Source organism: Muscardinus avellanarius, assembly GCF_963383645.1.
Source record: "Muscardinus avellanarius genome assembly, chromosome: 16".
In the NCBI taxonomy this organism is placed as follows: domain Eukaryota; kingdom Metazoa; phylum Chordata; class Mammalia; order Rodentia; family Gliridae; genus Muscardinus; species Muscardinus avellanarius.
Genome location: NC_137802.1, coordinates 19,433,876 through 19,452,420, shown reverse-complemented (window position 1 = coordinate 19,452,420; position 18,545 = coordinate 19,433,876). Strand labels below are relative to the sequence as shown.

The following is an 18,545-nucleotide window of genomic DNA, read 5'->3' as shown; positions in this document are numbered from 1 at the left end:
CCAAAGGGCTGGGGCTGGCCAAGAACTCCTCTGCTCTGTCCTCCCCAATCCTCCTAGAGATGCCAGAGCCTAATCCTACTGTGACCTGCAGCTTTCCGGCAGTGGGAGACCAGGCTTCCAGCCCCTTAGGTCCCCTAGTCGCCAGTTTTCCCAAACAGCAGGGAAGATGCAGGAGGGAAGCCTTGAGGAGGTCCCCCAAGCCCACCTCTGACTGACACCTTCCTGCCAGGTGCCGCTGGGACAATGAAGAGCCCATGCTCCTGCCTAGTCTGGGAGGGATCCTACGCCATCCTAGACCTGTGGGACTATCTCAATGCTTTCTGTGTGACCCACAGCTGGGCACCTACCCTCTCTGGCCCAGGACTGCTGAGTGGCCCTGGCTCCAAGAGGCTGCATCCTCAGTCAACCAGGAGGGCTGTGTGTGTGGGAACCACACAGTGCGACAGATTCCCAGCCCTGGGTTTGGGCTGCAGGATCCCTGGAGCCAAGGAAGACAACCCCACGTTGGGGTATCGGGAGAGCCTGGCCTACCACCGGCTTATGTGATCTTAGACAAGCCCCTGCCCTCCCTAGGTCGTGGGGCCAGGGGGCTGGACCTTCCCACGCGGAGTGTTGGGCAAGGTGCTATCTGCAGCTTCGAGGTCCCAGCAGATCCTGGACTGTACAGAGAAGAGATGGCCCGAGCCTTAGGGCCACAGTTCAAGTTCTGAAGCCTAAAGGGCCTAGTGCACAGACCTGCAGCTGGGCCTCTGACCTGGACCCAACCTGGCAAGAGGAGCGGGTACTGGTCTCTGGGTGCTTCCTGCCCTGGCAGGTCTACTGCCTTGGGTTGGTTCCTGGACTGCAGGTCTCTCAGGTGGGGGACCAGCCCCTCACAAAGAGCTGGCATCACCAGGGGTGAAGGCCCTGGCAAGCAGCTGAACACCAGGCTTGAGACACTGGGAGCTACCCACCAACCCACCTTTGCAGACTCGTGTCCTAGGGCACCTTCACCGACGCCTCCCTTCCCCTGGCTGAGCCGTCTGCAGGGACAGAACCATTCTCAGAGCTCTGGCTCTGGAGGAAGCAGCTTTCCACTCGACTTCCTGCCCAGGGATGAGCTTGATGGAGACTCACGCCCCCAGCTGGTAGCTCTCATGCACACACTCCACAACTCCCCCAGCTGACTCGGGGTGAGGAGCAGGCTTTCACCCCAGCCTGAGCACCCCAGGCCCCTTTGTGCACGCACGCACACACACACACAGAGCGCAGCCCTCTCTTCCTCCCGCCCCCTTGGCGGAGCTGGTCCTGCTGCTCCACCCCCTGCACATTTGCTGCAACCAAGGTGGCTCTGGGCCAGTGGCACTGTCATGGCCCATAGGTGACCCCGAGAGCCAGCTTGGACAATACTCCCTTTGCCTCTTAGTTACTGGCTGGCTGTGGCTTCAGTGGTGTGTTAGCTAGTGGAATACCTACCCCACGGAGCTCTGGGGCACCCTGGGGGCTGGACTGGGGGTGGGCTGGGGGGTAGTATCCTCCCAAAGACCAGCCTGGCCCTCACCCAGCTTCAGCCAGGGCCCCAGCAATGTTTTCTTGTTGTACAAGAACCAGGTCCAAGTGTTGCCTCCTCTTCCTTCCGGAAGCCAAACTGCTCCTTTATTTTTTAGAGCTGCTGATTGTGAATCTCAGAGTCTTAAGAGAGAAGCCAAATATATTCCTCTTGTAAATGAAGAAATAAACCTATTTAAATCACATCCTGATGGCTCCTGTAGCAAAATAGCCTGGAGGAAGGTGAGGGTGCACCCCAGGAGTGGCCACATGGGTACACAGCGAGTGTGAACCTGTGCTGGCCTACCTGAACACCAGAGCTCTGGCCCATACCACCTGAGCCATCGCCAGCAACAGACCCAGAGCCCAGACAGGAGCTCCTGCCAGACTGCAGCTTGTGTATTAAAATCACAGGGGAGCCGGGTGTGGTGTGGCGCACACTTGTAATCCCCACGCTTGGTGAGGCAGAAACAGGAGGATCGCTCAGGTTCGAAGCCAGCCATGCTGGATTAAGAGACCGTTTCCAAATAAAAATATAAAACATAGGTCTGGGAGTGTAGCCTGGAGGTAGAAGGGCTTCCAGGAACCCCAGTACCACCAAAAAAAAAAAAAAAAAAAAAAAAAAAAAAAAAAAAAAAAAAAAAATCACAGGGGAGACAGGCATGGTGGTGCACACTTGTAATCCAAGCATTTGGGAGGCTGAGACAGGAGGATTGTGGTTCACAGACAGCCTCAGCTACTTAGTAAGAGGCCCTTTGCAACTCAGTGAGACCCTGTTTCAAAATAAAGAATAAAAAAATAGGGCTGAGGGGGTCTCTCAGAGGCAAAATGCCCCTGGGCTCCATCCCCAGTACTGAAGAAAAAAAAAAAAGTGAAAACTAGGGGTCTCAGAGTGGCGGAGGCAGGGGCCAGGAGCTGCTCAGGGCGTTCTTCCCTTTCTGCGCAGCACTTTCTTTTTCTTGGCACCACTCCGGAACAGGCTGGGGCTCCTGCTGATCAAAGACAGCCTTGCCTTTTTCCTGGGCAGGGCAGACCGTGGGGATTTGCCCAAGACCCCCTTCTTGGGAAGAGCCTTCTGCTGCTTTTTGTCTGTGGGCTCGGTGGGGGTCACGGGAGGGGCTCCATTGACCTGCGGCAGGGTCTTGCTCTTCTTCTCAAGTCCTGGGGTCTTGGCCAGGGTGTCTGGGGCTGGACTCTTGGACTTTGCCCGCTTCCTCTTCTTGCCTGTGCTGGGGGGCTGGTCTCCACCAGTGGCTGCAGGCGCGGCACTTTCTGCCTTGCGTTTCTTACGCTTCTTGGTCTCTGGTAAGAATCCCTTTTTCTTCCGCTTCATGCTAATAGGGCTCTGGGTAGCATTGGTGACTTCCTTGGCATTTTTCTTCTCCAACTTGGGGCGCCTAGGAGGGAGTGGGCAAGGTTAATAAAGTGCGAGGGCAGCAGCCTCCTTTTGCAGAACTCTATTCTCAGAGCCCGGCACCAGGCACGCACACTACAGCAAGTACAGTGCTGGCAGGAGGGTCTTCCAGCCCCTCCCAGTGTGGGTCCTGCTCTTATAACCTACTCGACTCCCAGCATCTTCATGGCCTGCCAGTAGAGGTCGTGGAGGCGGCTGGGGCCTGCTGAGCACTCCCCTTGCTGCAGGCGCTGCTGCACACCCTGCAGTGTGCCCAGGAGCACGGTCAGGTCCAGGGTCAGCTTCTGCAGAAGAAGGAGGGTGGTGTTGATGGGAGGCAGGGCCACTCCCGGGTCCCCACTCAGAAATGAGGCACATGCTCGTAATCCCAGTACTTGGGAGGCTGAGACAGGAGGATCGCAGGTTTGTGGCTAGCCTCAGCCACCCTGTTTCAAAACAAAGAATAAAAAACACAACTAGCCCCAGTGCTTGGAAGGCTGAGACAGGAGGCATAGGTTCAAAGCCAGCCTCAGCTATATTTAGTGAGACTCTCAGCAACTTAGTGAGACCCTGTTTCCAAATAAAGTATAAAATAGGTCTGGGAGTATAGCCTGGAGGTAGAAAAGCCGCTGGATTCCACCCCCAGTACCACCAAATTAAAAAAAAAAAAAAAAAAAAAAAAAAAAAAAAAAAAAAAAAGAATGCCTCTGGGTTCCATCCTCAGTACTGCAAAAAACCCAGTCTCTTTTCTGAGGAGCCCGCTCCTCTTCCTCTGGCCAGAGGCTTGCCCTCTGTTTCCTCATCTCCCACTGGGTCTTCTCTCCTGCAGGGCACTGCCTGCTACTTACAAGGACAACCCCTCCTCCCCATTCCTTTCTCCTGGCTATGCACACAACAGGTCATTTCTGGACCCTGCTGGCTTCCAAGACCCTGGTTTTCCCTCCTCAGCACCACTCAGGTCTGGCCCAAACCCGCCTCCTCCCTTCAGTGCTGGCTGAAACCCAAGCTTGCCCTTCCACCAGCAACTAAGCCTAAAGACTCCCAAACCTTCCTCTGGCCAGCTGCCTCCTGGCCCTTCACCCACAGCTGGTGAGCACCGCACACTGCAGGCACCCTCGCTCTCCTGCTCCAGGCCTGGAGACCTAGTCTCCTTCCTCATTTTGGCCCACCGGCATCTCTCACCCTCCTGTGACCTCCCTCCCTCTTTGCCCCGAAATTCAGCTCATATGGGCCCCCCCCCCCCCATAACACAACCTTTTCTCCTGCCGGGGAGATGTAGCACCTGCCTTCCCAAGTCAGTCAAATCCATCCACATAATGGTTCTACAATCACCTAACTAGAGACAGCCTGGATTCCTTGCCTAGCTCCTGGCCCTGCCTGCTGAATTCCCTCTTGCATGGAGCCCTGCATATACCAGGAAGTCTGCTGCTGGGACCTCGGCATGAGGCCTGTTCCCGCCTGGGGCCCAGCTCATGGCAGCCGCCTTACCCTCTGAGTGACTGTCCTGAGGACACAGTTGAGCAGCTCCAAGGAAGACAGCTCCTTCTGGTGCTCTGGTTTGCTCTGGGCCTCTCCCAGGGTGTGCAGGTTCTAAGGAGGGGGTGGCCAGCCTGAGGCACTCCAGAAAGCTGCCCAGGCCTTTCTGCCATTTCCCACCCAGACACCAAAGCCCAGAGGGAGGAAATATCTTCTGGGACAACCCCAAACCCCACTCAGGAGGCTCAGGTTTCCAAAGAACAGGTCCTGATGGGTTGGGAGGAGGGAGCTCTGGGCCTATTACCTTGGTAACCTTTGCCAGGACCTGGCCAATCAGCTGCACCCACTCAGGTTCCTCACAACACAGTCTCAGCTCCTGCATGGCCAGAGTCTTCTGAAGAAGCAGGATGGCCTGAGCCTGTGGCAAAGAGAATGTGGTCACGAGAGCTTTGGCACGTGGGGCCAAGGCCCAGGACCTGCTGGACACCGACAGGGGCCACACAGCTCTAGGCACATGGGAGGAGCCTGCAGTCACCCACTCCTCTCCCTTTTTGTGTGTATGGTACTGGGGGCTGAACCTAAGGCATTCTACCACTGAACTACACCCCTAGCCCTTTTTATTTTTATTTTTGTGGCACTGGGCATTCCTCCTCTGAGCTACATCCCAGCCCTATTTTTTATTCTTTATTTTGAAACAAGGTCCTACTGAGTTGCAAAAGGCCTAAGTAACTGAGGCTGTCCGTGAACTGTGATCCTCCCATCTCAGCCTCCCAAATGCTGGGATTACAAGTGTGTGCCACCAATCCTGGCTCATCCCTTTTTATTTTTGAAACAGGATCTCCTTAACTTACCCCGCACCAGCCTTAAACCTGCGATCCTCCTATATCAACCTCCCAAGTACTGCACCACTGCCTGGCTCACTCCGGTCCCTTCTTTTATAGGTTGGGACAGCATCTGGCCCTCCTACTAGCTTACTGTCACCTCCCCCCAGCCCAGGTACCAAGTAGACACTGCCAGAGGCGGCGTCTTGTGTGGGCCTGAGGAGGAATTCTTAGGGAGCTGGAGGGCTTAGCTGCCCTGCTTGCCAGGGAGCAGGAACCACAGCCAAGATCAGTAGGGCAGGCTTCCTGGACCTCACAACACCCAGTCAGAGGGCAAAGCAGGTAAAGTGCACATGCTCCAGGCTGGAACCTGGGAAGGCCTTTACCTGCTGGTGGAGTCGCTCTGGGCCAGACATGTGCTGGATCAGGATGGGGAGCAGGCTCTTGCAGATCACCTGGAGAGGGGACAAGAGCCATGAAGCAGTGGCTGGGCTGGCTGGGGCTCTCAGCGGGCAGGGCTGGCCCCACACTCACTGGGTGCCGGGAGAAGAGGCTGAGGAACATGGGAATGGTGAGTGGACTGTTCCGCTTGGTCAGGAAAGAGCTCAGCGCCGCTGAGTACACGGGGGTCACGAGGCTCAGGTCCAAGCAGCTGGCAGCCTGCACCAGGTGAAAGCTGAAGTGAGCGGGCTGCTTTCAGAAAGCCAAGTCCTGGCCTCAAACCCCCAGCTGTGAAATGCTGATGGGATGCCACCTGGCTTTTGGGGCTGAGCCTGGGGCTACTCCCATAGTCCCCAAGGCCAGGCCACACTCACCTGTAGGTCCTGGGGCTTGGAGCCAGCACCGGCTCTCTGACTCTTCTGCTCACACTTCTTAGCAGTGTTACCCTTCAAGATGCGAAGCAGGTAGAGGGAGGCACTGAAGTAGTAGAGGGCCAAGGAGGAGTCTGCCTGGTGGCTGGCCCGCTGCACCAGCCGCTCCACCTGGGCGTGCAGAGCCTCCGCTTGGTCGCCCAGGCTGTGGCAGTAGTGCCGTGCCCGGCACAGGTCTTGCCTGCGGGATGTGAGGGGCAGACCTGGTCACGTCATGTCTCCCTGCTCTCTACCAAGCAGAGCCAACTCTCTAAGTCCCATTTCACAGGCAAGGAAAGGGACCTAGGGAACAGGGACTTGACCCAGGTCCCTCAGATTTGCTCAGAGGCCGTAGAAAAGTTCCCTGGGCTGGGCGGTTCCATGTCCCAAACCCCCCTGACCTGCTCCACATCTCCTGTCTGTACCTGCTCATGGGATGTGGCCTCCCTGCTGTGTACCTGGTATGCCAGGCCCCTAGGCCTTCACTCCCCCCCAGGACTCTGAATCCTTAACTGTAGGTCTATAACCGCCAAGAGTCTATTCTTTCTCTAGATGCTACTGAACCTGCCTCCTGGCCTTGGGTACAGCCCCTTCCACATCTCCAACACAGACCCTCCCCTGGCCCATGCTCCTACTGAAAATGCCCATGGCCTTGCCACCACCCAGGGGGCCCTTCTCACTATGGCCTTCCTCTCCAGCTGCAGGCATCTGTGACTGGCCCTGCCCCGTCATCACTTGCTCATGCCGGCTTGGACGTTGCCGCCACTGCTTACTGCAGTCTCTCAATCCCCTGTCCCGCCACACTCACACAGGACTGATTTCCCAACTACAGTGACCCCGCAGGCAGAGATGGGACTGGGGCCCCTGGGACCTTAGCTCTGGGGTGTAGCCAGCAGTGAGTATCAGAAGGGGGATGCACTAAAGACCGCGTGTGAGTCAGAGTAGCGTGTGGACCTGGGGCAGAGCAGCGAGCCTCAGAGTCAGCGGGCCTGGGATCAAATCCTGCTTTTGTTCTCTATCTGGACAACCCTGCAGGTCTGGCTCTGGGGCCAGGTGCTGCCCTGCTTACATGAATATGCGGGCCGTCTTCTGCAGAAGGTCCTGCTCCTGCTTGCTACCGCCGCCGCTGCGCATGGTGCGCCGAATGATGCTGAGCAGTGGCTCCAGCAGCCCCGGGATGAGGGGGTTCTCGGGCTGCTTGGTCACCAGCACCTCGACCAGATCCAGCACCTGAGGCCAGGGTAGGGTGGGGTCAGCGCATGCAGGAGCAGGTGCAGACAGGGGAGGGCGGACACACGCACCCGGATCTGGAAGTCCCGCCGGAGAGCCTTCTCCTTCTGCAGCTTGTTCTTCTCATCTCTCCGGGCCTGGATGCGCAGTTTCTGCTCAGCGAAGAGGCTGGCAAGGTTCTGGTCCAGCGCCATCATGGCTTCATCCCCCAGCTCCTCCTCATCCTCCTCACTGTCCACTCCACCCTGAGGGACAGAGGCCCAGCCATGAGCCTGGCCTTGAGAGGCACACACGCACGCCTCCTCCCCAGGGCCAGCTCACCAGTGCCTTCCCAGCCTGCAGCACTGCCATCAGCTGCTGGCGGAAGCCAGGGTCCACATCCCCATCGCGTTCCTCCTCCTCACTCTCCTCCTCTTCACTCTCTTCCTCGCTCTCTGAGTTTTTATTGTCCTGTGGGGGAAAGGGGTCACACCTCTCCACTACCACGTGTCTCCCATGGCTGTCCACCCGGCCCTGCCCTCCGCTGGAAAGCACCTCTGCTCCCTTCAGTTGCCTCTCCTCGGAATCGGAATCATCAGTAACCACCACGTTGTCGTCCTCGTCCTGGTTCGTCTCTGGGTTCAGCACCTGGGGAGGATTCCCAGGCCGCTGACCACTTATTGTCCCAGCCCCCAGCCCTGGCCAAAGCCTCCCATTTCAGGGAACAAAGTGGGTACCACTGTCTCTCTGAGAGCCCTCAGGATGCCAGGACAGGCTGGCAGACCAACAGTTGAGTAGGACCTTGCCTGCCTTGACTGCAGGGCTTAGGAGGGCCCGAGGATGACTCAGCACCCCCAGCACAGCGTGGTGCTCAGTGAGCCCCATCCCAGAATTCATTTCCCAAAGCCCCAACTCACGTCCAGGATTAGCTGCAGGGCACGTGGGGTCAGGTGGGAGCAGATCTGGGCAAACACGCTCCGGGCCACCTGGCGCATCAGGTGGCTGGGCTGGGCCAGCAAGGCCAACAGGATTTCCACCATCACCTCCACCCACGGCGGCTCCTGGGAGTCTGTGATGGGGGAAGAAGGATAAACAGTAGCCAGGGCCCCTGTGTTGCCCAAGGACACACCCTCCCCACTCTGCCCCAGGGACAAGGACCCACTGATGGCTTTGGCCCGGGAACGGCGGGTCTTCTCCCCCATGCTCTTCTTGATGCAGGTCTGGATGTCACTGAGAAGATCACAGCTCTCTGTGGGGGACTAAGGGCAGGGTAGAGCAGAAATTAGGGGCCAGCCTTGCTCCCAACCTTGCAGTCTCATGGGAACAGCTGGCACCAGAGAGGCCTCAAACATCTGGGCCTCCTTTCATCCAGAATGAAGACTTGGGGGCAACCCAGGAACTAATGACCTTTTTATTACTTGGATATTATCACAGGAAAACCTGAAAGACCTCCGGGACATAGAGCCAAACCTCCCCAGTGACACCCAGAGAGGCAGAGCCTGACTGGGATAGTCAGGGTTAAGAGGAGACAACATTGCAAAATTCTAGACTATTTCCCTCACATCTGATTCAGCATTAGAGACAGATTTGAAAATCATCAGTTAAAATTATTTTAGTTAAGCTGGTGTGGTGGGGCATGCCTGTAACTCAGTACTTGGGAGGCTGAGAAAGGAAGATCTCAGGTTCAAGACCAACCTCATCAATGTAGCAAGATTCAGCAACCTAGTGAGACCCTGTTTCAAAACATAAATAAGGCCGGGCATGGTGGCGTATGCTTGTAATCCTTGTGCTTGGGAGGCTGAGACAGGAGGATTGCACAGGTTCGAAGCCAGCCTCAGCTACTTTGTGAGGCTCTCAGCAACTTAGTGAAGCCCTGTTTCCAAATAAAGTATAAAATAGGTCTGGGAGTAAAGCCCGGAAGTAGAAAAGCAGCTGGGTTCTACCCCCAATACCACCACAAACAAACAAAAAACAATTAAAAAAAAAATAAAGAGTAAAAAATAGGGCTGGGGGTGTAGCTTGGAGGTAGAATACCCCTGGGTTCCATCCCCATCACCACAAAAATAAATAAATGCATAAGGAGGTGTGGATATAGCTCAGAGATAAAATGCCCCTGGTTCACACACTCTCTCTCTCACAGACTCTCAAATTAAGCCAGCATAGTAATACATATTTTTAATCCTAGCTATATGGGACCCTGAGGCAGAAGAGGTCACCCTGGACAACTTAGTGAGATCCTATCCCAAAGAATTAAAAAGGATTCAGGTGTGTTGGTCCACACCTATAATCTCAGTACTTGGGAGGCCAGGACATAAGGATCTCAGGTTTGAGACCAGCCTCAGCAACTTAGTGAGACCCCATTTCAAAATAAAAAAATAAAACAGGGCTGTGGGTGTAGCTCAGAGGTAGAATGTCTCTGGGTTCAATCCATAGTACCAAAAAGAATTAAAAGGGCTGGGCTACAGCTTAGTGATAAAGAGTATCCTAGCACCAAAAATTTGTGTGTGTATGGCCAGGTGTAATGGTGCAAGCTTGTAATCCCAGTACTTGGGAGTCTGTCCCCTAGGTTGCACCTTTCCTGTGAGTCAAGCTCAGAGATCCCAGGGTCCCGGGTAGGCTACGCCACTATCAAAGACCGGCTACCAAGTATAAGAAACAAAATCCACAGCCAAAAAGCCAGAAGGAGCAGAGGAAGGACCCTTCTGCATAGGTCACTGAGCCCTGGAGCAGCCCAGTTAAGAGTCTCAGCTACCCAGAGAGGTTCTGGGTCAAGAAAGCACAAGAGTCAAAAATGTTGCTGGCATGCTCAAAGCTTCTCTTCCAAACAGAAAGGGAGATGCCAAGGTTCTGAAGGATCCATATTAGAAAGCACGTGTTACAGACTGTGACCCAGTGTGACAAGGTGACATGATGGGGCAAGAACCTGTGCTGTGTGTCCAGAGAGGAAGACGACTAACCTCAGCCGTGACTACTGTTTCTTGTGGATAAGAGTTAAATACAAACACCTAGGCACCCCCACCATTTTTTTGGTGGTACTGGGGATGGAACCCTTCTACCTCTGGGCTACACTCCCAGACCTATTTTATATTTTTATTTGGAAACAGGGTCTCTTAAGACAGCAAGGCTGGCTTCGAACCTGCGTGATCCTCCTATCTCCATCTCCCAAGCGTGGGGATTACAAGCGTACACCAACACGCCCAGCCCTAGACCCCATTTCAAACTGATCACCAAATGGCACGCCCCAGTAGGCCTGCCTCCCTCAGGAAGCATACTTTCTCCTTCCTTCATGTCTGTGGCCTCTGGTCAGCAAGCAACCAGAGAGGTTCTGTGGGATGGTGTGAATACCGGCCACTTGCTGTATGGCAAGGGGCAGTGCCTGCTTCAAAGCTGGAGATGACGAAAAGAATAGAGAAAGCTCCAGATACTGGCTGGAGCCTGCTACGTGGACAGAGTGATTTTCTCTGGGTATAATTCCATGCAGGACAGGGTCAGCTTAGGAATCCTGACTTCCTGAATCTTCCCTGGCCACCTCAGCTGCCCTGAACTTCTCAGTAGGGGGCTTGCCATACCCAAGTACGTCCTAAGCCCCTCCCTTCCAGACTATCATACCTTGAAGAGGTAGAGGCCCACAAGGAGCAACAGATGCTGGAAGGCAGTAGCCTTGGCCTCCGAAGACCGGGCCTCTAGTTCCTTCAGAGTCTCCAACATCCTGGGGTAAGATAGGCACGTTTGCAGGGTGCTGCTGCCAGCCAGACCGAGTGTCCGCCCACCCCTGGAAATCCCATGCCCTTACTGGTCCCAGGCCTGGCGTTGCCGAGCTGTGAAGGGCGTCACGGTGGCGACGTTGCGGTTGTGGTTCAATAGCATGTCTGCCAACTGCACCAGGCGGTAGATCCAAGACCGCCCACCGTGGGCCTGGTCTGGTGCCTGCTTGAGCCTCATGCTGAGGTTCTGCAGCAGGCTGGGTGAGGGGTGCAGTGAGGTCACAGTACAGTACTAACCAACACTGTCCCCTCTCCGCGCCTACACCGTGGCTCAACTCCTGGCCTCTGGAGCTACTAGAACTGTTGCTCTCAGCTTAAGAGTCGGAAGGAGCAAGTGTCCTCACGCTTCCTCCCCACCCCAGACTCACCAGCTGCCCAAGGCCCACCTGAAGAAGGCATTGACGACGAAATCGCGGGTCCGGTCATCCATGGGGAAGGAGAACTGCTGCCTGGTCTCTGGAATCTGGCCGGTGGCCTTTTTTGTTTTAAAGAATGCGTGAAACAAACAAAACCTGTGGAGGGTGTCCGGGTTGCCTCAGTGGGTGCCATCGCCAGCCAGGCTCCCTTGCTGGGTGGCACCATAGGAGGTGTAGAGCCAGGACGGAGGAGCTGCTCTACTCTAAGTATAGCTCACTGGGGCCCAATAGGACAAGGCTGACTGTGGAGGGCAGGCCCAGCACCAGGCTCCGTGAGGACAGTGTCATGCGTCCTTTACACACAAGCCTTTTAAACCCCTGTGGTCCCGCCCTTGCTGTTCCTGAAGAGTTCCCAAGTCCCAGTGTTTCAGCTTCCCACTGACAACCCGAAGGCAGCTCCAGGGTACTCAAGCCAGGGCTAAGCCAGGGGCCTAGGCTTGGCCACACCAGCCCTGGGGAGCTAGGGCACAAGAAGACCTCACACCTGGCCACCTGCTCAATGGAGGCCTCCTCCTTCTCCACGTGCAACTGGTCCACAGTGCTGACCAGGCGGTGGATGATCCACTTTCGCAGCCGGAACACAGCTCGCTCAGGCCTGGGGGCGCAGGAACAGAGATCAGGAAGTTGTCAGCAATGATAAAAAACAAGGTACTCTTCTGTCCTATTCTTTTTTTTTTTTTTGGTATTAGGGATAAAACCCAGTGTTCTATCACTACATCTCCATCCATCCCTTTTTAGTTTTTGAGATAGGGTCGTGCTAGGCTAGCCTCAAACTTTTGATCCTCCTGAGCCACTAGGATTACAGTGTGCACCACCACACCCAGATCCTTTGCCCCATCTTGACAGGAATCTGAAATCTTCCCTCCCTGAACACCAGTGTGGAAAGGCTAAGGCCATCTTCAATAGCTGAGGTCCCCCCGACTTCTGCGGCTTGGAGCCCCAGCACAATGGGAGGGATAGTCCAGGGCTTTGGGAGGAAAACTCTCAAGTCCTGGCTGCTCCCCTGGCATTTGGGGCCCACTCACATGTTAAGTGAAGCATCCTGGGTTTTCTTCTGTTTGGCGGTACTGAAGTCAACCAACGAGTCCAAGTCCGGCTGGAGAAACATGTCCCGCAGCCAGGACACATAGCCCCGCAGGGCGTCAGGACTCAGGAACTGCGTGACCCGCCAAAAAGTAGGCATGACAGGGAGGCCTTGGTTGGTGATGGAGGAGAAGGCCACTAGCATGGTCAGCTGCCGTTCGGGATCATCCTGGCAGCCTTCCAGGAAGGTGCCCACGTACTCACTCATCTCCGGGGCAAACTTGAACTGGCTCGGGAGCTGCAAGAATCAGGGATGGGCTGGCATCCTCCAGGGACCCAGGGCCCCCGCCAGCCTCTTCTTCCGCAGGTTAAACCAGGCCCTGTCATTCCACCACTTCTGTCTGGTGCCAAGGCCTCTCACATATGACCTCTGCACCTCCAGCCTCAGGTCGCCTCTTCTGTGTCACAGGCTGTTTTGCTGGCTTGATGCAGGGTGGTGCTTAAGGGTCCACACTGACTTGGACCGGTTATGCTGGTTCCTATCTGTGCCAACCTGGGACTCAAAACCCACCAGGTCCCATGTGCTTCCTGTGTGCCAAGCCCTGTGCTCCATGTTTTCTTATAGCACTTGTTAAATTTTCATACCAACCCTCTGCAGGGCCCCGGCTGAAATAGGCTGGGGAGAGTGGTAAAGCCAGCAACATTTGCTGGGTACCAGATATGATGCTACTCAACACATTGGGGCAAGGACCACTGTCATCATTGTGAGACTGCTGGCTGTACCTGCTTGTGAGGGGTCTCTGGGGAGAAGACAGAGGGCCTAACCTTGCCCAAAGTCCCTTCAGAGGGCAGGGACACCCAGCTCCCTGGCCCTTTGCAGTCAGCGCTCATCAGCACAGTGGACTCCCACCTTAGCAGTGACCATGTGCTCCCCGAAGTGGCGGATCAAGTCTCCACGCATCACCATCTGCAGCTGTTCCTTGGAGAGCAGGGACAGGGCTTTGCCCAGCAGGCGGAAACACAGGTAGCTGAGGGGGCACGAGACAGAGCCTGGTCAGAAGCCCTGGAACCTGGGGAGGACCTTAGGACAGGGGTGCAGGATCAGAGATGATGCTACACACCTGGCCGGCCACGAATGCTTCTTCAGCACCCCTTGCTCCACAACTTCCTTCCAGAACAGTAGGAACTTGTCTTCCTTAAGTGCCAGGTGGAGCAGGTCCAAGGCCACATCAGGTAGCTTGTGCTCCTTCTTCACAGAGGTGGCCGCCATCTTCAGCACGGTCACCAGTCTGTAGAGGACAGAGGAGACTCAGCGAACACCACCTGGCAGACGAAGATGCAGGCACCCCCAGGGAGAGCCCATCCACCCACTTCCCACACCTGGGAATGTTCTCAGCTGAGAACAGGTCAACCGGTCCCGTGAGCTTCTCGAGCTTTTTGGGCACTTTGCGTTGGGCCAAGAGGAAGAGCTCCAAGTACTGAGGGGAGCTGAGGACTACATTCATGTCAGCTGTAAGGACCTTTGGCAAAATCTCCTGGAACATGGCCTCTGGGACCTGGTGGTGGAGCAACAGGTTAAGCGAGGGCAGCTCGCCATCGGCATCTTTAGCTTCTCCCCTGTGGGGTGAGCCCTCTGGGCCCTGCTCTCTGGCTTAGTGTCAACCCAAGGTGGGACAGCCCCACCCACCTTGCTAGGTAGCAGAATGACCAGAAGCATTTGCTAAAAACCCTCAAATTCCTAGGAAGCTGGGTTTTTAAACAAGCACCCCACTGACACTAATTGGTCTGTGGCTATCCTTTAAGTCATTCCTTTTTTTGGATTTAGAGAATGAACCTATGTAAAGAGCCATAAGTGAAAAGCTAAAATTTGAATTCAGGTCCTTCTGGCTTTCAGGCCAAGATTGTGTGTAAAGCCCAGGCTCAGACATCCCAGCCGCCTGGCCTTTTCTTCAGTGGCAAATGATTCTAGGTATTAATCTACATCAGTGTCCTATGTAGGGCAGTAGAGACCCACAAGGGGCCAGTCTGGACCAGAGTAACAAAGACAAACCTTTAATATACTTGTCACCTGTCAGCTACTTTCTGAGACTTGTGCTGCCCAGCAGGGAGACCACTAGCCATACAAGGCTACAAAGCACTATGTCTAACCTGAAGGGAGATCTGCCTAAGTATGAAATGTACACTTAACTTCAGAGACAATATTGACAAAAGGAATGCAAACTATCTAGACAAATCTTTACATTGATTGCATGCTTAAATGATAGTATTTTAGCTGGGCGTGGTGGCGCACGCTTGTAATCCCCGCGCTTGGGAGGTGGAGACAGGAGGATCGCGCTGGTTCGGAGCCACCCTTGCTGGCTTAAGAGACCCTGTTTCCAAATAAAAATATAAAATAGGTCTGGGAGTGTAGCCGGGAGGTAGAAGGGCTTCCAGGAACCCCAGTACCACCACCAAAAAAAAAAAGATAGTATTTTAGATATCCTCCATTAAGAAAATGTTAGCTAGTCAGCCAGGTGTGGTGTGTGGTGGTGCAAGCTTGTTTGTAATCCTAGCATTTCCATCTGAAAAAAAAAAAAAAAAAAAAAAAAAAAAAGGTGACTGAGCATGGTCTTGCATGCCTTTAATCCCAGTACTTGGGAGACCAAGATGGAAGAATCAGTTTCAAGGCCAGTCTCAGCAACTTAGTGAGATCCTGTTTCAAAAAAAAAAAAAAAAAAAAGGCTGAAGTGGTACCCTGGGTTCAATTTCCAGCATTGGGAATTGGGGGGAGATAGTTAACAAACTAGACCTATTTCTCTTTCTTTCCTTTCTCTCTCTCTCTTTCTTGTGGATTATTGAACCCAGGGGCATTCTACCTCCAAGCTACATCCCCAGGTCTATTTTTTTGCGGGTCTGGGGCTGGAACCCAGAGGCATTTAACCTCCGAGCTACAACCCCTGCCCAATTTTTTATTCTTTATTTTGAAACAGGGTCTCACTGAGTTGTGAAGTAGCTGAGGCTGTTCACGAACCATGATCCTCTAGTCTCAGCCTTCCAAATGCTGGGATTACAAGCGTGCGCCACCACGCCTGGCTCCCAGGTCTATTTTTTATTCTTTATTTTGAAACAGGGTCTCACTAAGTTGCAAAGGGCCTCACTAAGTAGCTGAGGCTGGCCACAAACCTGTAATCCTCCTGTCTCAGCCTCCCAAGTACTGGGATTACAAGTATATGCTACCATGCCTGGCTTCCAGCTTCTTTTACCTTTTCAATGAAATTATTGAAAACTTTCCAAGTGTGCGCTCTTATAATTCTATAGGAAAAAGCTGCTCTAGAGCGCTTTCATGCACTAACTGGAGTCTTGTCAACGTTTTCATAGCAGGCGGTGTGATCTGGATCCCAGCCGGTAAGCCCGTACCTCACATAGGATGTCCACCAGGACCTTGAGGGGCTGCCCCTGTAAGTGGTTGTAGTGATGGGCCAGGGTTTGCAGCAGCTTCACTGACTTCATCAGGGCCTCCTGGTCCTGGTACCCACAGAAGGCAGAGTATGAGCAAAGCATTCTACTGTCCTCACTTCCCTCCCCAAGACAGTTCACAGGCACCCTGTACCCCCAAAGCTCTTACCTTCACCAGCCGGCCTGACTGGAAGAGGGCTAGCACCCCAAATAGCTTTGCAAAGAGAGCGTTTCTCAAGGTTGCCTGGAAGGAGATGATGCCAGGCCCAGGTGAGAAGGGCCCAAGTGCTTCCCTCCCAACCCCAGGCAGTGCATCTCCCCCGGGCCACGCTCACCTTCTTCACCTTATGCAGCTCATATTTTTCTTGTATCTGCTGCAGGATGCTGCACAAAGGGATGTCTTCAAAGGACTGTAACAGCTGCCAGGAGTAATGGCAGAAAAAAGATGACAGGCTCAAGGGATGGCCCAGCCTCCAGTCATCGGACCTCAACCTCTTCAGCAGGAACCACCTATGCCCCTAGATTGCTCAGGTGTGATTCCCTGGCCACCCACCCTATTCTCATAGCCAGCTCAGAGCCCCCTTTCGGTTGATCCTAATGGCTGAAGCATTACTGATCTTTGTGTACAAGTTTCTCAGAGTGCCTTGTTATCAAATAAGCTCTTTGCACCCCTCCTCCAAGGAAAGCTCACTTTCCCCAGTAACCTGTCAAGCCATGTATCAAAAAGTAAACTTGCTCCTAGGTACTCAAGAGGTGGAGATGAGGGAGTTCTGTCCAACCTGGGCAACGCAGTCAGACCCCAGCTCAAAAAGAAAACCGAAAGCCTGCCCAAATTCCCATCCCATTTGCCGGGCCTTCCGCACACGCACTTCTCACGCACACGGTCCCCTCCCCTGAAGCTGGGACGCCGGCCTCACCACTTGGTCCAGGAGCACCCCTCACCTGTGCCAGAGCCAGGCTGTAGCAAGGCCGAGCGGCTTCTCTTCCCACTCCGAGCCCAATGATCAGGCGCTTCAGGGCATACTTCATCTCCGATCCCTGCGGAACCGACAGCATCCCTCAGGGCGAACAGTTTCAAAGGGGCCCGCCCTCACCCTGTTGGCATCCAGAGTGGCCACCACGCTCCCCGCCTCAAACTCGGGTCCCGCACTGCTGCTCTGCAGAGACCTCCGCGGCGCCCTGGCCCAGGCCTGCCTCCTTACCCCCGGCCTCGCGCGCAGGTACTCCAGCAGCTTCTCGGTGGCCTCAAGCCGCGTCTCCTGCTCCGGCTTCCCAATGTCCCAGAAGAAGTCCAAGAACTCGCGGCTGTGCTCCAGCAGGCCATGGCGGTCGCCCTGCGTCGCCCCTGCCCGAGACTTAGGCTCAGCGCTCTCAGGAGTCTTGATCTCCGCCATACTTCCCGGAACACGTGGGCTGCGAAGGCAGCAGCTTCCGGGTCAGGGCCCGCGCACGCGCCCTGGTCGGGCCCGCTGGGGGCGTGGCCGACTCCGGGGCGGGGCCGTGGGCGGGGCCGGGAGGCCCGCGGTCCCGCCCTCCCTCTGAGTGGGAAACCCGGCGCGAGCTAGCCCTGCGTTCCAACACACCTCGGCCACCTGGTCCCAGAGCATCCATCGCTTTCCTGCATTCCGAGCATTAATTGGACAATGATTGATGTTGTCAACAATTATGGAGTTCCCGTTCAGTGCTGGGCTCTGTGCTGAGGCAGACGGTGGGAACAAAGCCACGGCTTCCATGACCTTCCTTTCTAGTGAAAGGAGATGGCTGATGAACAAGTAGCCAAGTGCTTTAAAAAAGTTAATAATGGTGAGAAAAATGAAGAAGAAACGCAGGGCCGCCCGGAGTGGTGGCACACACCTGAACAAAAAATAAAAAATAGGGCTGAGCCCTATTTTTTACCTTAGAGATAGAATGCCTGACTGAGCCCAGGGCTCAGTCCTCAGCACTACGAAAACAAATATATAAAATAAAAAGGCAGAAGAGTGTATCTCAGAGGTAGAATGCCCCTGGGTTCAACTCCTAGTACAAAGAAGAAAAAGAATAAAATTTGAAATGGATGAATAAATCACCTCTTAAAAATCTTACTAATTCCACTGGGCGCAGTGGCACACGTTTGTAATCTCAGTACTTGGGAGGCTGAGACAGGAGGATCACAGGTTCCCAGCTAGCCTCAGCTACTTAGTGAGGCCCTCTGCAATTACCTGTATCAAAATAAAGAATAAAACATAGAGCTGGGGGGTGTAGCTCAGAGGTAAATGTCCCTGGGTTCTATCCCCAGTACTGCCAAAAAAAAAAAAAAAAAAAATTTAGCTGGGTGTGGTGGCGCATGCTTGTAATCCCAGCATTCGGGAGGCTGAGATTGAAGGATTGCGGTTCGCGGACAACCTCAGCTACTTAGGCCCTTCACAACTCAGTGAGACCCTGTTTCAAAATAAAGAATAAAAACATTGGGCAGGGGATATAGCTCAGAGGTCAAATGTCTCTGGGTTCCATCCCCAGAACAGAAAAAAAAAAATTTTTTTTTTTGCTAATTCCAAAGAAAATTCTACAATACTGACTTGAGGGTTCTGAAGTTGACCTGTGGGCTGAGAGCTGAATAACAAGAAGGACCCACTCTCCCTTAGGGCAAAGAT

General features: G+C 54.4%; 1 protein-coding gene across 1 annotated transcript; it reads right to left on the bottom strand.

Annotated features, from left to right (window-relative positions):
- Positions 1-2,446: 2,446 nt before the first annotated feature.
- Positions 2,447-17,309, bottom strand: MYBBP1A (MYB binding protein 1a; the record flags this gene model as incomplete). The annotated part of the gene is made up of 25 exons (XM_080713973.1): positions 2,447-2,924; positions 3,089-3,225; positions 4,409-4,510; positions 4,701-4,808; positions 5,604-5,672; positions 5,752-5,907; positions 6,027-6,270; positions 7,138-7,298; positions 7,370-7,543; positions 7,620-7,925; positions 8,195-8,346; positions 8,440-8,536; positions 10,887-10,986; positions 11,071-11,238; positions 11,428-11,553; positions 11,942-12,052; positions 12,483-12,778; positions 13,391-13,508; positions 13,602-13,769; positions 13,861-14,036; positions 15,877-15,984; positions 16,085-16,159; positions 16,251-16,334; positions 16,858-16,953; positions 17,118-17,309. The coding sequence occupies 25 exons, from the start codon at positions 17,307-17,309 to the stop codon at positions 2,447-2,449; spliced, it is 4,002 nt and encodes a 1,333-aa protein (XP_080570099.1).
- Between the last annotated feature and the right edge of the window lie 1,236 nt (positions 17,310-18,545).